The 17070-nt window shown below is 40.6% G+C and overlaps 1 protein-coding gene across 1 annotated transcript in view; it reads left to right on the forward strand.

The window, feature by feature from the left end:
- Positions 1 to 11742, forward strand: part of MTTP (microsomal triglyceride transfer protein) — a 29003-nt gene extending 17261 nt beyond the window's left edge. The window contains exons 10-18 of the mRNA NM_001109784.3: positions 364 to 471; positions 815 to 1027; positions 2059 to 2270; positions 2929 to 3026; positions 3128 to 3249; positions 3963 to 4190; positions 8618 to 8742; positions 9062 to 9232; positions 10152 to 11742. Coding sequence (NP_001103254.3) covers positions 364 to 471; positions 815 to 1027; positions 2059 to 2270; positions 2929 to 3026; positions 3128 to 3249; positions 3963 to 4190; positions 8618 to 8742; positions 9062 to 9232; positions 10152 to 10320 — 1446 coding nt within the window. The 3' untranslated portion in view covers positions 10321 to 11742. The remainder of the gene's footprint in view (positions 1 to 363; positions 472 to 814; positions 1028 to 2058; positions 2271 to 2928; positions 3027 to 3127; positions 3250 to 3962; positions 4191 to 8617; positions 8743 to 9061; positions 9233 to 10151) is intronic.
- The last annotated feature ends 5328 nt before the right edge of the window (positions 11743 to 17070 follow it).

Raw genomic sequence — 17070 nt, forward strand, 5'->3', positions numbered from 1 at the left:
TTACTTTGTAAAATGTTACCAACATCTACAACTTAGAAAATAAACATTATTCTGGTGTTAGCAGAACATGAAAAGCCTTATCAAAGTCCCGTCACTGTTTAATATTCCTCTTCTAAAAATCGAAGCAAAATAAGGCTTCAAAGTGAATTCTGCTATTTGAGACACTAAATGCACCTGAAGGGGAAAAGGGCACTCGGTCATTATGTGTAGCGACAGTCCAGTGCCCTATTTAGCCTGAGCCCGGGATGTTAGTGATCACTGCCTCTGTACTGCACCAATGCTCACAGTCAGCCCACTACGTGAGTATCATGTGGTTGGTGGTATTTTGACAGCAGGACTAACAGTGTTGCTTTTGCCTAACAGTCAAAGTTCAAGGGTGATATTGCGAATGAAGAAATCAGAGAAACTCTTGTCATTGTCATGGGAGAACTCATCCGAAAGCTGTGTGACAGAGAAGGCTGCAAGCTTCCGGTAAATATTTGCTGTTCGTTGTTGGCTGGTCTGCAGCACACATGAACAAACCCTGCTGATGTTACTGGGAGAGCATGAGAGACACGGGCAGTATATTCCTCCCTGTTTTAAAATAAGCCCATAAATTCCTGTGTTTAATAAAAAGTAATTTTTTAACCATCTGTTTTGCCAGCTTTTTACCTTAATCTAATATCTTCCAATTTCTGTGGATTACCCCCAGTTCTCCCTTGTTTAAGAAAACTTTTACTCTCTGCCTAGTCTGTCAGCCCTGCTGCTCCTGTTTCTCAGGGGGAAAGAAGTGAAGTTATGACAACCACTTAAACACGCTATTTATTTTCTTTAGGCTGTTGTAGAAGCCAAGAAGTTGATTCTAGGGAGGTTGGAAAAGCCTAAGAAAGATGACAACGTGAGGATGTACCTGCTGGCACTGAAGAATGCACTCCTTCCCGAAGCAATTCCACTGCTTCTGAAGTATGCAGAGTCAGATGAAGGGCACATCAGCAATGCTGCTGTTACTGCCTTACAGAGATATGATCCTTCTTTTCTCACCAACGAGGTACAGAAATATACTGCCCAGGAAAAGAAGTGCAAGAGACTGTATTAATGAAAGTATAACTCAACAGAATACGTTTGTCAGTCTCACTCTTAAAGATGACCCCACATACATTTTTCTCCATTTAGAAGTTATTACATGTGCTTCATTTCTAGCCAGAAAACTCCTTCCATTTTTGCTTGCCAAATCCCAGCTTGCAGTCTACCAGTGCTACTTAGCCTTTGGTTCCAGAGTCAGATGCAGCCATTATAGGTGGGAGGAAATCTCCAGGGCAAATTGGAGCTTCCTTTGAAACGGAGCTGTCTCCTCTGTGACATGCAGGAGACATTGGAGACAGATAGGAACACGTGTAACCCCTGTTCTTGTGCTTTCACATTACCTGGGAAAATAGATTATCTATGAAAAGAGTGAAATAGCCGCAGCCCGCAATGGTGGAGGCACGATTCAGAATAGCAGAGGTCCTGTCTCTGCTGCACTACCCTGCAGCCCATTTCCTATCTGCTGGAATTGCCAGGGCGCTGCCCTGGCATTGCACACATCAGAGGCCATTTTGTCACTCGGCTACATGGCTCTCCACGTAACAAAGATGACTCATAAACTTGTCAGGGATGTAGGCCCACCACAAATGCAAACAAGAAAGAGAACATTGCAGGATTTTTTTTTAACTTCAGTATATCTTTCCTTAACAGTCAAGTAAGTCTTTCTCTGGATCTTATTACTGACATAGTATTTTGAACTTAGTACTCCCATTTATTTACAGTCCTGCTGCCATAATCAGTGTGGAAGACTGTATTTAAACGGCAGCTGAGAGAGCATAGCAGATATCCACTTCTCTGTTTGGTCACTGAGCTGTGAACATGTCTCATACATTCCAAAAGGACTGTGAAGAATGGAGAGCTGAAAATATATCCTAATATATTAGCCTTAGCTATGGACAAAGCTTAAGATGATATTCTAAGTCAGATTCTAAGCTTTACTTTGCCCAGTCATCTATGTGAGTTGAGCACTGACTGAACAATCTATTTCCTCCCCAGGTGAAGAAAACAATGAATAGGATATACCACCAGAATCGTAAAGTCCATGAAAAGACAGTGCGAACCACTGCAGCTGCTATCATCTTGAACAGTAACCCATCCTACATGGAAGTGAAAAACATCCTGCTCTCCATAGGTGAACTGCCTCTGGAAATGAACAAGTACATGCTCTCCATAATCCAAGATATACTTCAGCTTGAAAAGCCTTCTAGGTACATGAAATTCTGTTCAAATAAGCACATTGATTTCTTACACCTTTGACGACATGTGAAAAAAACACAGTTTCTTATTAGTTACTCCTGTAAAATTTAAAGGCAGTAAAAGACAATGCTTGACCTTTGTGCCACTTTTAGAATGGATATTTCAGAATAAACCTGTGCATTTCAATTACATTCATTTAACAGCTAATTACATTTTCAGAGGTACAAATTAGACTTAGACATCTAGCTTGCACTGCTGTAGGAAATTTCCCCCGTTGATTGTAATTCTGTCCATTTGGTGGAACTCTTGCTTTTAGATTTTCAAGAACCAATGAACAAGAAAAAATTTAAACATCACAGAAGTAGAAGGAAAATAATCAAAATATCTCTTCTGCTCAACAATATTAAGTTTCAAGCAAGACCTTCATTTGCTTGTCGTTCTATCTATGACTGCAGGAGTAGCTCCAACTGGAGAAGAAGCTCCGGGTTAGGAGAGACTTAGAGGCATAAGTTTAGTTTCCTTTCATAGGAAAATGAGAGAGTGAATTTCCCAGCAGGAAAGATGCTTTCTCAGATTTGATGTTGCTATAGAGGAGTAGTATGTTAGTTATCGTATCATTTTTGTGTCTATGTTTTTATTTGTTTGTCTGTCTGTTTCAAAATACCACAGCAAAACAGTTCGGAAAGTTCTGAAGGACATGCGTGCTCATAACTACGAGCGCTTCTCCAAGCCAGGATCTTCTTCTGCTTACTCTGGCTATATTACACGTATGTAACCAGGAAACTGCTTTATAACCCTGCTTTTATTCCCAAACATCTGATTAATCCACTAGTTTAGTCACAGGTAGCTTCTTTCTTTTTTAATTAAGGTGGTCCTGATATATCATCCACGTACGGCCTAGACATCCTCTATTCAGGCTCTGGCATTTTAAGAAGAAGCAACTTGAACATCCATGTTTTTGACAGAAATGCTCAACTTCATGCTGGCCAGGTAACAGCCACACTGTACTTAAACAATAAGCTCATATGTGGGTTTCTTCTTAGAACTTCTTAATTAATTCAGTTAACGCTTAAGAATATAATGTTTGCTGCAGTGGCCAGATAACAGTCCACTAAAGGGAAAAAATTGCAGCAGACAATAATGCATGTATGCTTCAAACCTGAAGACAGGTGTCTTGTCTGATATGATATACCCATGTACCATCTCTGGTTAAATCTTTATCGTTTATCTGATGTACTTAGTAAAAGCCTAGTGAGTTTGCAAAAGTCCTGTGTTGCGAGGATAACATAAAATGGAAATAGAATGAGTGGCTCAAACCCCTTTGAATCAAAGAGATTTAAACGAGATCTCTCTTTTTTTTGGCATTTTATGCATGTTGGCAAGCGCCTTCAATATTATAATCCTCCTGAATTTTTACAGGACAAAAATTGCACCAAAAATCTTTGTGTCTATGGAATGTGTATGGAGAATGGTCACGTGGAAAGGAAAAGTAAGCTTGTGCTTGTAGGCAAAGTGAAATTATTCTATTTTCATTTTTTCTAGTTGCTACACCTTGTTCCCTTGAGTCATAACCTCATAATTTTTAATCTACAACTAAATAAATTAGAGTTAGGCTTTTAGACATTAAGAAAACATGTATGGTTGTTATTAGCCTGTGTTAGGCAGAGTGTTTTCATTGATTCTGCACCACTGTTACTTCTTAGGTGGTGATTGAAGCTCAAGGTCTAGAGTCCATAATAGCTGCAACTCCTGATGAAGGCGAGGAAAACCTGGACTCCTTTGCTGGCATGTCAGCCATTCTGTTTGATGTCCAACTCAGGCCAGTTACATTTTTCCAAGGCTATGGTGATTTAATGTCTAAAATGCTCTCAGCAACTGGAGATCCCATTAGCGTCGTGAAAGGACTTATCCTCCTGACTGACTACTCACAGGTACTAATAGCATGGTTTTGTTTCTTTTTCTGTCTCTTAAACAGAAATGCTCTGTCTTCCACATAGAGCATCTTATTTTCCCTTTGCAGTGTTGATAAATCTGATCAATACTATGTAGGCTTCTCTTACTATGGGAGCAACAGAAAAATTATAAATATGAAAGAGGAGAATCAAACTACACGAAAAGCTATCTAGGACAATGGTGAGAACAGATACCATTCCAGAAAACACAGTAATACTGACTAAAACCAAATGCAACTAAGAAAATGCTAGAGTAGAAAACTCATATTACTATCAGCTGTTGTCTCCTCTCCAACAGATTCTTGTTTGCTCTAAGTTTTACTCTTCAAAAATTGTCCAAAGATCTTACACGCAATGAGGCAATAACTCTCAGGTCATGAATTAGTGAATCACTGGTAGTCAAGTTTTCCCAGCTAGCTCACCTTCAACGAACATTGCTATGAGGTACAAATTTCATATGCTCACAGCCAGGCTAAAACAAAAACAAAAAGGGGAATTACACAGTTTTCGTATAATTCTCACCCCAAATGATCTGTTCTTTTTATGCTTAAATATAGACTCATACAAATATAACCAACCACATCTAATATTATTGGAAGACTAAATGTCTAGACATGTTAAAGTGCAGTGCCAGAATTTGGTTTGATATTTCTGCTCATTCCAAACAAGTGTCACCTTAGAACTTGTAGATTTAACTGTAACACTGGGCCCAAGAAACATCTCAAGCTTTACTCCATAAACTGGAATATTCAAAGGACTGCTTGACTTTGGGGCTGTTACTGGCAATATAATTTATATGCCAAAGTGCAGAGAGACGACCTTGTTACCTGACAGATGGCTGTTGGTTCTCCTTTAGCTCTTGGCAAAAGAAAATGCCAAAAGCAGATGAAGAGAAAATCCACTCCGATCAAAGTGACATATAAACGTGCCCTGCACGTAACAGCTTTCCTCATCCTGAACCCAGCTCAGACTCTTTACTAGGGTATCATAAGTCTAGAGAGCTTCCCAGACAATGCAGAAATTGTCAAACTAAAGCTCATTCCAATAGCAATCTCACACACAGATTACGGGGCAAATCTTTACCATGGCCTGTTTAACAAACAGACTGCAGAGATGAGAAAGATGATCATATGAGCGTGGTGTTTACAGAACTAACTATTTCCATCTGCTGTGCGTGCATCAAGCTCCATACATACCCTGGCAGAATGAGCTGGCTGAACACCCCGAGAGCTCTGCCAGCCAGCAGATTCTCCACTCCTCATCTTCAGAGAACCTCATAAAAGTCTGGAGCACATCAGTGCTGGGACCGCATGCCATTTTTAGCAATATCTGAGTGTATCATTTTCAGTCAGCCACCGACTCTCTGGAAGTCTGGGCAGCACCATGATTAGACAGGATCCCACCCCGCTTTCTCCCTTCAGTTGCCACTAGCATGGTTGCTGCCTAGGTCTCTTAGGATTCAATCAGTGGACGCAACCAAAGGCGAACAACCAGAAAGGCACTTGTTCTTTCCTGTAGCCCCAAAGAGGCAAAAATTGTTTAAAACACCATTGAACACCGCTTTGGGCTGAGTGACTCTTTAAATATAGTGTTTTTCTAAGAGTGGTTTAACATCGACACTGTTGATTCCAGCATCAACATCAACTGTGTTTGGACTGTTTCATATAGCTCAGTTAAGCTTCATTAGAAATTCTTTTACCTGGCAAATCCTTTAACCATGACTACAACTGAACCAGAAATCATCAGAAAAACAGTGCAAGAGAGCCATAGTAAAGCTAGCTTCTTGATGGTTGAGTACTGCCCCCACTTACCCTGGCCATGCTTGACCAGAATACAAGCCCTTTTACAAACTCATGCTGTATGGAACCAAGACAAATGTGGATTTATCTTCTATCAGAGATGAAAAGTAGGCATGTGAAAAAAGTTCTCACTCTGTGATACCACAGGTCAGTGTGTCACAGATGGCGGCAGTGCTGATTTCAGCACAGGCCAAAAAACATACAGAAGATAGGGATAATGCAGTTGAAACCCAGCAGCAAAAGGATGGCTTGGAAGGCAAGACTTGAGCTTAAAAACAGAGACATTGAATTGTCTGAAAATAACTTATGTAATACTTTGTCATTATTACAACAGTGCAACATGATTTTTGAAAAGTTATTTTTAAAGACCAGAAAAGTGCCGTCCCCCACTGATGTTTGTGAGGATCATTTTGCACAGCAAGACCAAACTGATTTATATTTATAGTGCTGTGAAATCTATTGAATAAGTCCCTTCTTAACTTTACCACCACAGTAATCCCAGTAGGCACAATTCATCGAGAGGTGATTTCCAAGATTTTACGCTCCTGCCCACTGCCTGTAACATCTTTTCTCATGTAGCTCAAGGCAGTGTTTTATAGCCATTGCTAGCTCTCACAGTGCAGTCTGACAGCTAAGAATAACAGTCCAAAAGCTATCATTGCCTCTATAAAATAAACAACTCTCATAAAGCTGTTTTTGAGACTCCAAAGTCACCTGCATTAAGTTTAGCAGTGTTAATATTTCTCCTAGGCAACACACTTGCAAAAGGCACAGAGAAATTAAATGCTTTATTAATAGGTCAGAAAAACCATTAGAAAGCCAGACCCCAGTGGAAGATAGCCAGGTCCCAAAGAAGTGCCTTTTACAGCAGTTTCTGTGCAGTAGCGCTATCAGTGCAAAATATAAAGAAACTTTTTAGTTAAACAAAGTATATCAGCATTTTAAACAGCAAATAACTACCAACTCCAATATTTCAGGTGACATTTTCCACTGTAAATGGCACACAAAGCTTAAAATAGGAAGAGACAGGAAAATACTGCTCCTGAGAAGGCTAGGTCCCTGTGATTTACACCTCCCATCAGCCTGGCCTGGATTTGCACATGAGGCAAAGGACAGTGCTGACCTCTAAATAAGGAAGTAGATGAGCTAGTAAAACACAAGAGCAGAGCTCCCTGAATTCATTGCTGGTTTCAGTGACAAACTTGACTTCACTCTAGCTGAAGGTCTGGGGTACTTAAAGCCTTTAAGGACTCGAGTTGTGCAGCATTGCAAGCCAGTTCTACTCTTATATTCTTAGGTGCAATTTGACAATGCATTTTAAAATATCTGCTCCTCTGGCTGTGCGCATCTCTGTCAGAATGTATTCTGTTACCTACCTCACTCGTTAACAACTACTGACCAATTCAGTCCTTATTAAAAGCAAGGTAAAATAAAGTGATGTTTATAGCCACATCTAAACAGACCAACAAGGATTTTTTTAATTAACTCAGAAAGTATTCTTTCCCTACTTCCAATCAGTAGGAAAACAACCTTTGGTTTTGGAAGGACAATACTTCAAAGCCATGGTTTTTACCTGTGCAAAAGTAAGAAATGAGAGCACGCAATGACCATGCTCACTGGAGGCATGCTGGATTTGTAAGCAACAGCCAGCCCACTGCATTCTTGTGTTCAATCTCAAGCTCACTTCAGCAGCAACTACTACTAAGTTGGCTCTACTAAAGAGATTGAGTGTTTACCCTAAAAAGGGAGGTAACTATGACAACCACCACAGTTCGGAAAGTCCTTGATTAGAGAAGAAAAACTTCAATATCGAATAAGGCCTCACCAGGGGTTTGGAAGACAGACTGTATCCACCCACTTCTTTCTTAAACCTTGGGAAAACCTTAGCAGGAACCACTGAGAAGCTAGGAGGAGAGAGACTTTTAAAGTGCCTGAACATCAAAAAGAGGGAGGAAATTAGGTATTCACACACCTGCAAATGCCTGCAGTTGATGGGAATACTACAGGCACAGAAAGTCTGGGATGAGAGACAGCTGGCAGAGAAGAAGCAGTGTTTTTGTATGTGAGGAACATGATCAGAATGAACTTTTTCTGAATGAGTGGCTCTTGTAAAACAGTGAACGAATCCACTAGTTCTTAGGGAAAAAAAGCAACTGTATAAAGTGAGTTAGATTGCCAAGCAGAGTGAATTTTCAAATCTTGTCTGTGTATCAAAATATGAAAGCTGCTGTCTCCCTGAGCTATAGTTGCTTTGAAAACTGACTGCACATGGTGGGTTCCCAGTCCAGTCACAGAGGTTTCAAGAAGCTATAATCATACTTGATGGTTGATGGAAAATGCATTAAATGCAAATTACCAATGGCAAATAAGGTGCATTAACTTATGGCCTTGGCCAACTAGCCACTGAAGCTGTAATTCATACTACCTTTGGGCGTGCTGAAAAAGCCACACTATGCTGCATCAATGCTGGGGCTGTAGAGAGGAGTTTGCTCTGTGTGAGCTGGGCTCCCAGCAGAGCCTGCTGGCGGTAGTACAGAAGGCAGGATGGAAACCACTAAGGTCTGCAGCCAGTAACAGGGTTATACCTGTGCTTCCTCACACCTCCAGGAGTTCCAGCTGCAATCTGGGCCGAGGGCAAGTGCAGACTTCCAAGGTGGCCTGGCCATTGACATCTCAGGAGGGATGGAGTTCAGCCTGTGGTACAGGGAGTCCAAAACCAACGTCAAGAACCGGTGAGATACCCCCCAGTGGGTGCTGTAGCTCTATAAAGTTCGTGCTCCTCAGCTCTGGCAGTTCCAATGAGAAAAATGTAAATATAAAGGACCTTTCAGATGAGCTGAAATTAAAGAACAGTTATGTGTATGGAGAACATTGGTAGTTCTCTTTTCCCCTTCACTTGGGAAATGCCAGTTCCCACCAGTCTCTTCTGAATTTATATACATTTATATGAAACAGGCTCCTCTGAGGGCAGATTTAGTGTAGGGATGCTAGGAGTGTTTGCAATTTATCTCCTTATTGATGTGTTTTGAATTAATTGCAATTTATTTGCAGGATAGCCATGTTTGTAGCTGGTAATGCTGAGGTGGATTCCTTCTTTCTAAAAACTGGTATGGAAACCACTCTGGAAATCGAAACAGCATTAGACTTTATCTCCACGGTGCAGTTTTCACAGTACCCCTTCCTAGTCTGTATGCAGATGGACAGAGTTGGCTCTCCTTTCAGGTAAGAACTAACAGATGCAATTTATGAGGCGTCCTTCCAGCCAGCTGCTCAATCTGGAATTCTTGGTGTTCACAGCCATGGGAGATACACAGCAGAGGGCAAATTTCAGCCTAACGTAAGCAGGTGCAACGCAGACTCTCATGCACACCAAATTCTTGTTAACCTGTTCTTCCCTGTCCCTCACCTCTGAGATTCAGAAAGACTTGGAGAAGATCACTGACCTTGCTCTGAATGTGCACTCTTATCCAGTTTTCTACTTTGGTTTAACAAATCAACTAATTGATGTGAAGGACCTTGTCCCTAGCGTATGACCTGTTCTGATGGTGACCAGAAACACTGATGGCAGTAGTTCTCTTTTCCACTATTGAGATAGTAAGTGCATAGCCATAAACCAGCTGAACTTGAAAGGTCTCCTTATGATCTGCTATTTATTTGCATCAGTAAAGGTACCTCATGTGTTGAGATCTTGTAACTGTTGTGTGCTGTATTATTTTGTTATGGCATCAACTTTCCTGAGATCTAAACAACTGGATGATAAGGTGAAAGATGCCTTCCAGTAGCCAAAAACTACTAGCTGCACTGCCATGTGAGAAGCCTCGTTTACTACTTCTTCCTAATCCCTATTTGCTAAGACCTAGAGGCAGTAACACTTACAGAGCCTGTGCCGGATTTCCATACAGTGTTTTCTGATCCAAAAGGTGGTAAGCCTGAGAGGAATCAAAGAACTTGAGGATGTCCAGGAAATCCTGAGAGTCTGTTAAGTTTGTCTTAGTCTACAGATGCTAAAATATCTTTGGATTATACCCATACATTGTGGCAGTGTAACTTTGTACATAAAGTGTTTGTCTCTAGCTTCACCTACAGCGCACAGTTTTGCATCAGTTTGCTAATGCCAGACCACCACATTGTATCTTCACAGGCATTCCGTGACCAAGTATGAAAGCCTACCCTCTGGCAGACGGTACACTGCGAGGAGAGGGAAAGCAGAAATGTTGGAAGGTTGTGAATACCCTCTCCATCAAGAAAACTCCAACATGTGCAGGAAGGTTTTCAGCACTGCATCTGATTCCTCAGGCAGCTGGTTTTGAAACAGGCACCTTGCACTTTTGGTGTCCTGAATCCATGGCTCACTCGATGACTTAGGCTTGTATGTACCGAACTAACTTGGAGCTTGATCTTGCACTACTGCGGGTAATGGGAAATTTGCCATTGATTTCAACAGGCCAGGATCAGACTCCCAGTGTGTGCACAGTGTTTACATAATAACCTGTATTTAAGACTTTTGTAAAAAAAATAATAAAAAAAGAAAGGTAGGGCTAATAAAGACTAATTTGGTAGTCCTTTATTTGTATTTTTTGTGCCAAAAGCAAAAATAATTGCTCATTTTTCTTTTTTTTAGGGAGTACAGCAGAAGTCCATGTTTTTGACATGCAGTAAGAAAAATTATTATGTGTAAAGACTGATTATTTATGAATATATTTCAAAGTTTTTGAGTGTTTTAGGCCTATGACCAATCCTCATTGATATTGAAATAGAGTTAACGTCCAGATGGAAACATGAATTCCTGGTTACTCAGTACTGCCTGTTTACAAAAAACAGGTTTTATTTTATATGATTTTAAATGGATTTTTCCTTTTTTTTTTTTTTTAAGCAGTCAGAACTTGCTTGTTATTATTATTTATCTTTTTTTTTTTTAATTAAATTAACTGCTATAGTTAAACACAATTGATTAAAAATGTTTGGTAACATTTCCAAAAGTACCTACAGTTGCCTTAATTCTGTTCCAATTGAAATCAATGGTATAATTTCTGTAGTTATCACCAGGAGCAGAGTTAAGCTGACACCAACTGCTCTCCAAGGTTGCCTTCTGAAAATGTACATTGTTGTATGTAATCAAGCCAGGTGTAGCTCAGAGAATGAGCACCCAGTGAGGGAATTCTGAACTATGTGAATGAAAAGGTCCTGAAAGAAATCCATTTTGAATGCATAGTGTAACAAAGCCTGGGCAGAGACAGAACACTTTTTATTCTATGTAAGTTAGGTTCATATTTGAATGTAAAGAAGTCGTCACTACTCATACAAGTTATCCAAATAAAATGACTTATATTAGTACCTTTTGGTTTGTTCCAGCAGTGGCTTCACCAAAACTGTGGGGAAAAAAAAAATACATTTTACATTTGCAACAGTGTTGGAGATTAAGAAAGAATATCCCAGTATCCATCTGATTTAATTTTTACAGGACAAAGTGTGTGAGTGCTCATGACAAAAAATAAAATAAAAAGCCAGAAGAAAACAAAAAGCCCATTGGTTGCCATGACAAAAAATGTATTACAAGAATAGGAAAAAAAAAAATCCCAAGTATGTTCATGTTGTAAAAGACCAAGAGTGCTCAACCTGCAGAAATCAAACTATGCATGAGATGGGTTGCTTGTTGTCCTTCCTGACCATGCTGACACAACTCTAGTCAAAGCATAAATAAAAAAGGCAAAAATACACCGAAAAAAAAAAAATTGCTTTGCTTTCATTCGTGGTTTTGTCTGTTACCTTTTGGGTTGGGATACACTCCATGGGAAGGAGTGGTGTTGATGGGTGCAGTAGGAACTATTTCATTCCCCACCACATAGGACACAACAACACGGCCAGAAAGATGGTGGCAGGTCCAGAGGGTGGTGCAGACCTCAAGCAAGATAAACCACATGCTGGAGGTGCCTGTTCAACTGTGCCCAGGAGAGGTGTGACCTACCTGTTCCTCCTCTGTGTCAACATCTACCAGAGATAAAGTATTTTCTGATTACAAAAGTTAATCCAGCCATGGCCAAGTATTTGGCCAACAACATCAAGTTTGCCTTTCTCTCATATGGGCATGCACAGGTCTGTTTAACATAAACACGTTAAATCTCCTGGACGTACTGATCTGTGCGTTTTATTTCTACTTACTCATTGACCCTCAGCACAGCTTCTTGAAAAACTGCAGACTCGTCTGCATTACTGAAAACAGCTCTTAGGACAACGAGCCTGAAAAGGTAATTTGAGGTCTTTCACAGCTTCAACTGCATCCCTTGAAACTAAATTACATGGAGCCCATTCTACTCTTTCAGTAGTGCTAAACATCCTCGTGGCTACTTCTGGGTACAGCAGCAATGCATTTGTGTCTGAAGTTATCTGACCCTAACAGCTGGACATAATGGGGATGCCAGAAGGGTCTTAGTCCAATAGCTGGGTAATGAAAGGCAAAGGTTCACTTACGTGGGCTCCATAGCTACAGAAACAACAAAACTGATGGTCCTCTAAAATAAGGTGAAATTAATACATTGCTTAATCCTGCATTTGAAGAGAAAACACACTTAGGACTATAACCACAGCAAACACTATGGATGCTTATCAAACCATGGAGGGTGAATGGCAAATAAATAACATACATTTTAACAACCTATTACTTGTACTGTTAAGTAATCAGCAACAGTAGCAATTGAAGATTATTTTATGCTGAAGTATACCGAAGAGGTAATGCTCAGTCCTTACCAATCAAAAGCCACTGGCAGAAGAAAATAATAATAATTCAGGAATTGGAATATTAATTCCAAAAATAACTCATTTGAAAAAGAGACTGTGAAACGTTTCCCTGCAACTTTGAAAGACTAATAATATTTAAGGAGTGTTTTTCATACACTCTTCTAAAAAAGTATTTGAATTTCAGGATTCAGTTTCTTGCTCCACTCCTAAACGTCTTGTGCACCGAGCAACACTGGAAGATCATTGGTTTGGAAGGCAGACTTCCTCCGAGTTGGAGGCTCCATTTCTTTCTTCCATTAAATAATAATAAAAGGGCTCTGAGAAATGTTTCAACAAAAAAGTTGGTAGTGCAGAACAAAGAGAAGCCTGTTCTCCTGTGCCAGATGAAGAAATAAACAGAACATGAAACACAGTTCAGGTTTTTACTTAAACCCGTGGGAATTATTATGAATTAACCCATTAACGCAGTTGGTTGTTCATGGATATTAAGACCAAACATCATGGTTTTTGTAAATCATAAACAACTTGATCATAAGAAACTGCTAGTAAGATTTGTCCTTTCTTGACAACAGTGGACACCCAATGCCTACGTGTAAACAGGGATGAGGTCAGAATAGCAATCAGGCAAGCTGACAGCACCTTCCATTTACTTTGTCAGTGAGAACATCATCATCATTTCAATTACTTTATCAAAATGAATCGATTCTCACTGAACAATGTCAGCTGAACACACATTCAGCAACTTGTAAAACACTTAGCCCAGATTTCCAGGAAACACACTACTGATGAAGTCAGCTCTACTTTATGAGGGCATCTTGAGCAGTTTGTCTGGCTACAAAGAGATTATGGAACAGAAAGAAATGAAAGCCCTCAAATATGGATATTTTTAGGGTTTAAGAACACATGTAATGCATGATACAGTGTCCATGTACTTTAGAAGACGGAAGAATTTGTTAATAATAGCAAAATAAACAGAAATTCGGATTAGGCAAGGTTGCATTTTCAACTTGAAATGTGTACCTGGTCTGAGTAAGGTCAAGGTAAAGCAGGGCAGTTGCAGCATTGGGCTTTCCACTGCCAGGTTCTAATTTGGTAACTAGATGATAGGTGCTTCTAAAACAAAACAGGTGGATACAGCTTGGGTTTGCCAAGCCAATTGCTTGTTTGCTATCGTGACAATGCAAGATGAGAGCAATTATGAAATAGGCTTCTCCCTCCCCCTAAAACACACCACTTGTTTTATCCTGGATTGCTTGTTTAAACTTAACATCAGGGAACTGCTTCTCCTCCTACGTGATTCCCATTCCTTCTGCCAACAAATACTACATTTCTACCTTCTGGTCTCGTCACTCCTACCAGTGATGTTATGAAGACAATTTGGAAACTCAAAGATATTCCGCACCAACCCTTGTAAACACTAGAAATATTTCACCTGACTTGTCAGATTAATTGGAAGCTTTTGGATTCTTGTACTATAAGATGCACTGCTGGTTGATGAAGACTGGCCACAAGACTGGGCTCCTTGGAGACAAGTGAGAGTTCATTTCCCCATACATACCTATTTCTGACCTGTTTAGTAGAGGTTTTAGCTTAAAAGATTCACCTATTATCCAAAACTAGCAGTGATGGGAAGAGCACCTCTCAAAGGTGCATAGCAATCAGGCTCCAGGGACTCTTCTTAGAGAAAAGTAAACGAGCAGGTCCCAAATTTTCCTGTTGACAATCCCAGTTCCCTTTGCAGTTTCAAATTCTCCTCATTTGAAGGTGATTAACATCTCTCCTCTCTGTTCTGCTCCCACACTTCATTTGATTTTCTTCTGGTCACGCTTTGGCAGCCCAAGATCGTCCAGACTGCTCCTGCTGAGACAAGGCTGCATGGCTCTGCTTTCCCTAATCCGTTTCCCCCTTGTCCCAGTTCTTCCCGTCTACATCTGTTTTCACTTGGTTGATTTATATGGCCATATAAGAATCCTTAGCTATATATTAGTAGTTACATCACTGATGGTATCTATCTTAAATACAAGTCTAGAGGACTATTAGAAACACCAAAACACACTTTTACCATCCAATCTGTGCTTTCAGATTACTGTCTTGAAATGATATGGCAGATTCATAACAGATACCTGACTGCATTACTTGTAAATGATGAGGTGACAATCTCAGGCATGTGGTTAAAAAGACTATAAACACACAACAAAATGCATATATTAAAACGTAGTATAAAGGATGATATATTTGCCTCTTACATACTGAAGACTTAAAGACACTGTGACAGCTCAGGGCTTTGACACTGAGCGTGGGGCTTTTAATTTGCTCTGCACTGAAATCTTTTCTTCTTTACTGTTCACACGTTCTGCCAAACAGTGCCACTGTTAGTTGTCCTGCATGACAGCAAAAGGAACTCTGCAAAAATATGACCAAGTAGGCTCATTTGAAGTGTATCTTTTACTGAAAAATACATTTTATTTGTCATAACATTCAAACAAAACAAAACAAAAAAAAAACCCCACCCATAATACAAATGCTTACTCATTCAACTACAACCTTCGGTATCCAGCAGTTCCAACCAGTCTGTTCTCAAGCGATACCGACGTCTCGAGGTGTCCCTGACGTGTAGTGCAATTCCCAGAGCCCCTCGGCTGCCCTAACATCCCAGGCTCACAGCACTCAGCAGCAGGATTGCTCCAGGCTTCAGCTGCACGCTCCCACAGTGTTGTCTACGCTGGAAGCAGCTCAGAGTCCATTTTTCTCTAGTTACAGCTTTATTTTTCCACATTATCCACACAAAGCTTTCACGGCATGTACCTGTTTGCCTCATAACCCACTGCTCTTCCATCAGACATACCACCCGCATTCTATTAGCAATCACTGCCCTTACTTCACACGTGCACTTTTAAATACCTTTACATTGATAATCCATCCCCTTAAAAAGAAGAGGAACAAGTAAGAAAAAAATGGGGGAAAAAAGAGGGACAGGGAAGAAAAAAAAAAACACAGAGAAAGGTGGAAAAAACAGAAGTATTTTAAAGTACTGTATGCGTTCTTGGGTAGCTACAAGTCAATGGTAATTTATGAGAATTAGGAATGACACTTCGGCCATCAACACTAAATAGTAGAGGCATCTTTGAATGCAGACAGGAGCAAAAAAAAACAAACAAAAAAAAAAAACAAATCACACACACAACCCATAAATACATTTTAAATCATTCACCAGGGATTTCACTTTACTCAAGCGAAACCAACCCTGCTGCGAAGGACCAGAGCCACATTCACACATCACTCCAGTCCCACTGAACCTAAACCTCATGGCTGCAATAGGCCTTGAACATCACCACAGGGCTGAGAGGGAACCCAAGTGGTGGGCAGGCCTTCCCCTGTTGAATTTCAGCTGCAATGTGCTGTGACTGCACCATGAAATATTTAATACAAGCAGCTCATAGGCCCCGACACCTAGGGCTTGTCTCTCACCCAAGGTACATCGTTATGCATCACTCCATCAGCAGGAGAAACACCCCTGGCAATCCTGGAGGAGCACCACATCCCCAGATTTTTTTTTTTCCAACAGTCTTTTCTGGCAATATCTGCTGTGTGCCAGGCTTAAGCCCAGGCTGGATGCACACCGTGTGGAGAACCAGGGGTTTGGCCCTGCAAGTTACTGGCTGCTCCCAGTCCAGCTCAGCAAAGCATCGTGCTGTCAGGCCAAAAACCACCATGGCCTCAGGAAGACCTCAGGAATCTCCTTGGGGATCCAGAGCCAGGGTGTGGGAGGGCTTTGCTGGGCTGGGTTGGGCAGCTCAGCTCCCTGCAAAACCCACCCCTCATGCAAGCATGGGCACCCTTTGGTAACAGACAAAGTCTAGCAAACATTGTATGATGTTAGAAGTGATACATTCTACTGAAGAAATCTCCCCTGAGAAAATAAAGTAGCTGTTGGTATCACCTCACGTCACCACTTTCGTCTCTACAGGCAGTTAAAATAATTAAGAAGAAAAAAACAAAACATACAAAATTTTCCTCCAACAACTACACTTTGAAATCCTGGGCACTTGTTTCCGAGGCATTTCTTCCCTTCAAGTGCACCGGGTAAAACTGTAAACCCTGAGTTTGTGTGTGCAAACCTCTGTCTTGTAAACTGCAACGTGAAACTTCGCTCTGAGCACCGATATAAGAAAAGGTAGCACGCAAATATGTTTAAACATGAATGCTAATATTGTAATGCACATACCATACATGTCCTTGTCCCAGTGGACAACTTACTCTGGTACCTGCGCTGTCCTGCAGTCCAAAGCACTGTTTTAACACTGATGGTCTATTGGTAACATGCA

This window comes from Gallus gallus, chromosome 4, assembly GCF_016699485.2.
Source record: "Gallus gallus isolate bGalGal1 chromosome 4, bGalGal1.mat.broiler.GRCg7b, whole genome shotgun sequence".
NCBI lineage: Eukaryota > Metazoa > Chordata > Aves > Galliformes > Phasianidae > Gallus > Gallus gallus.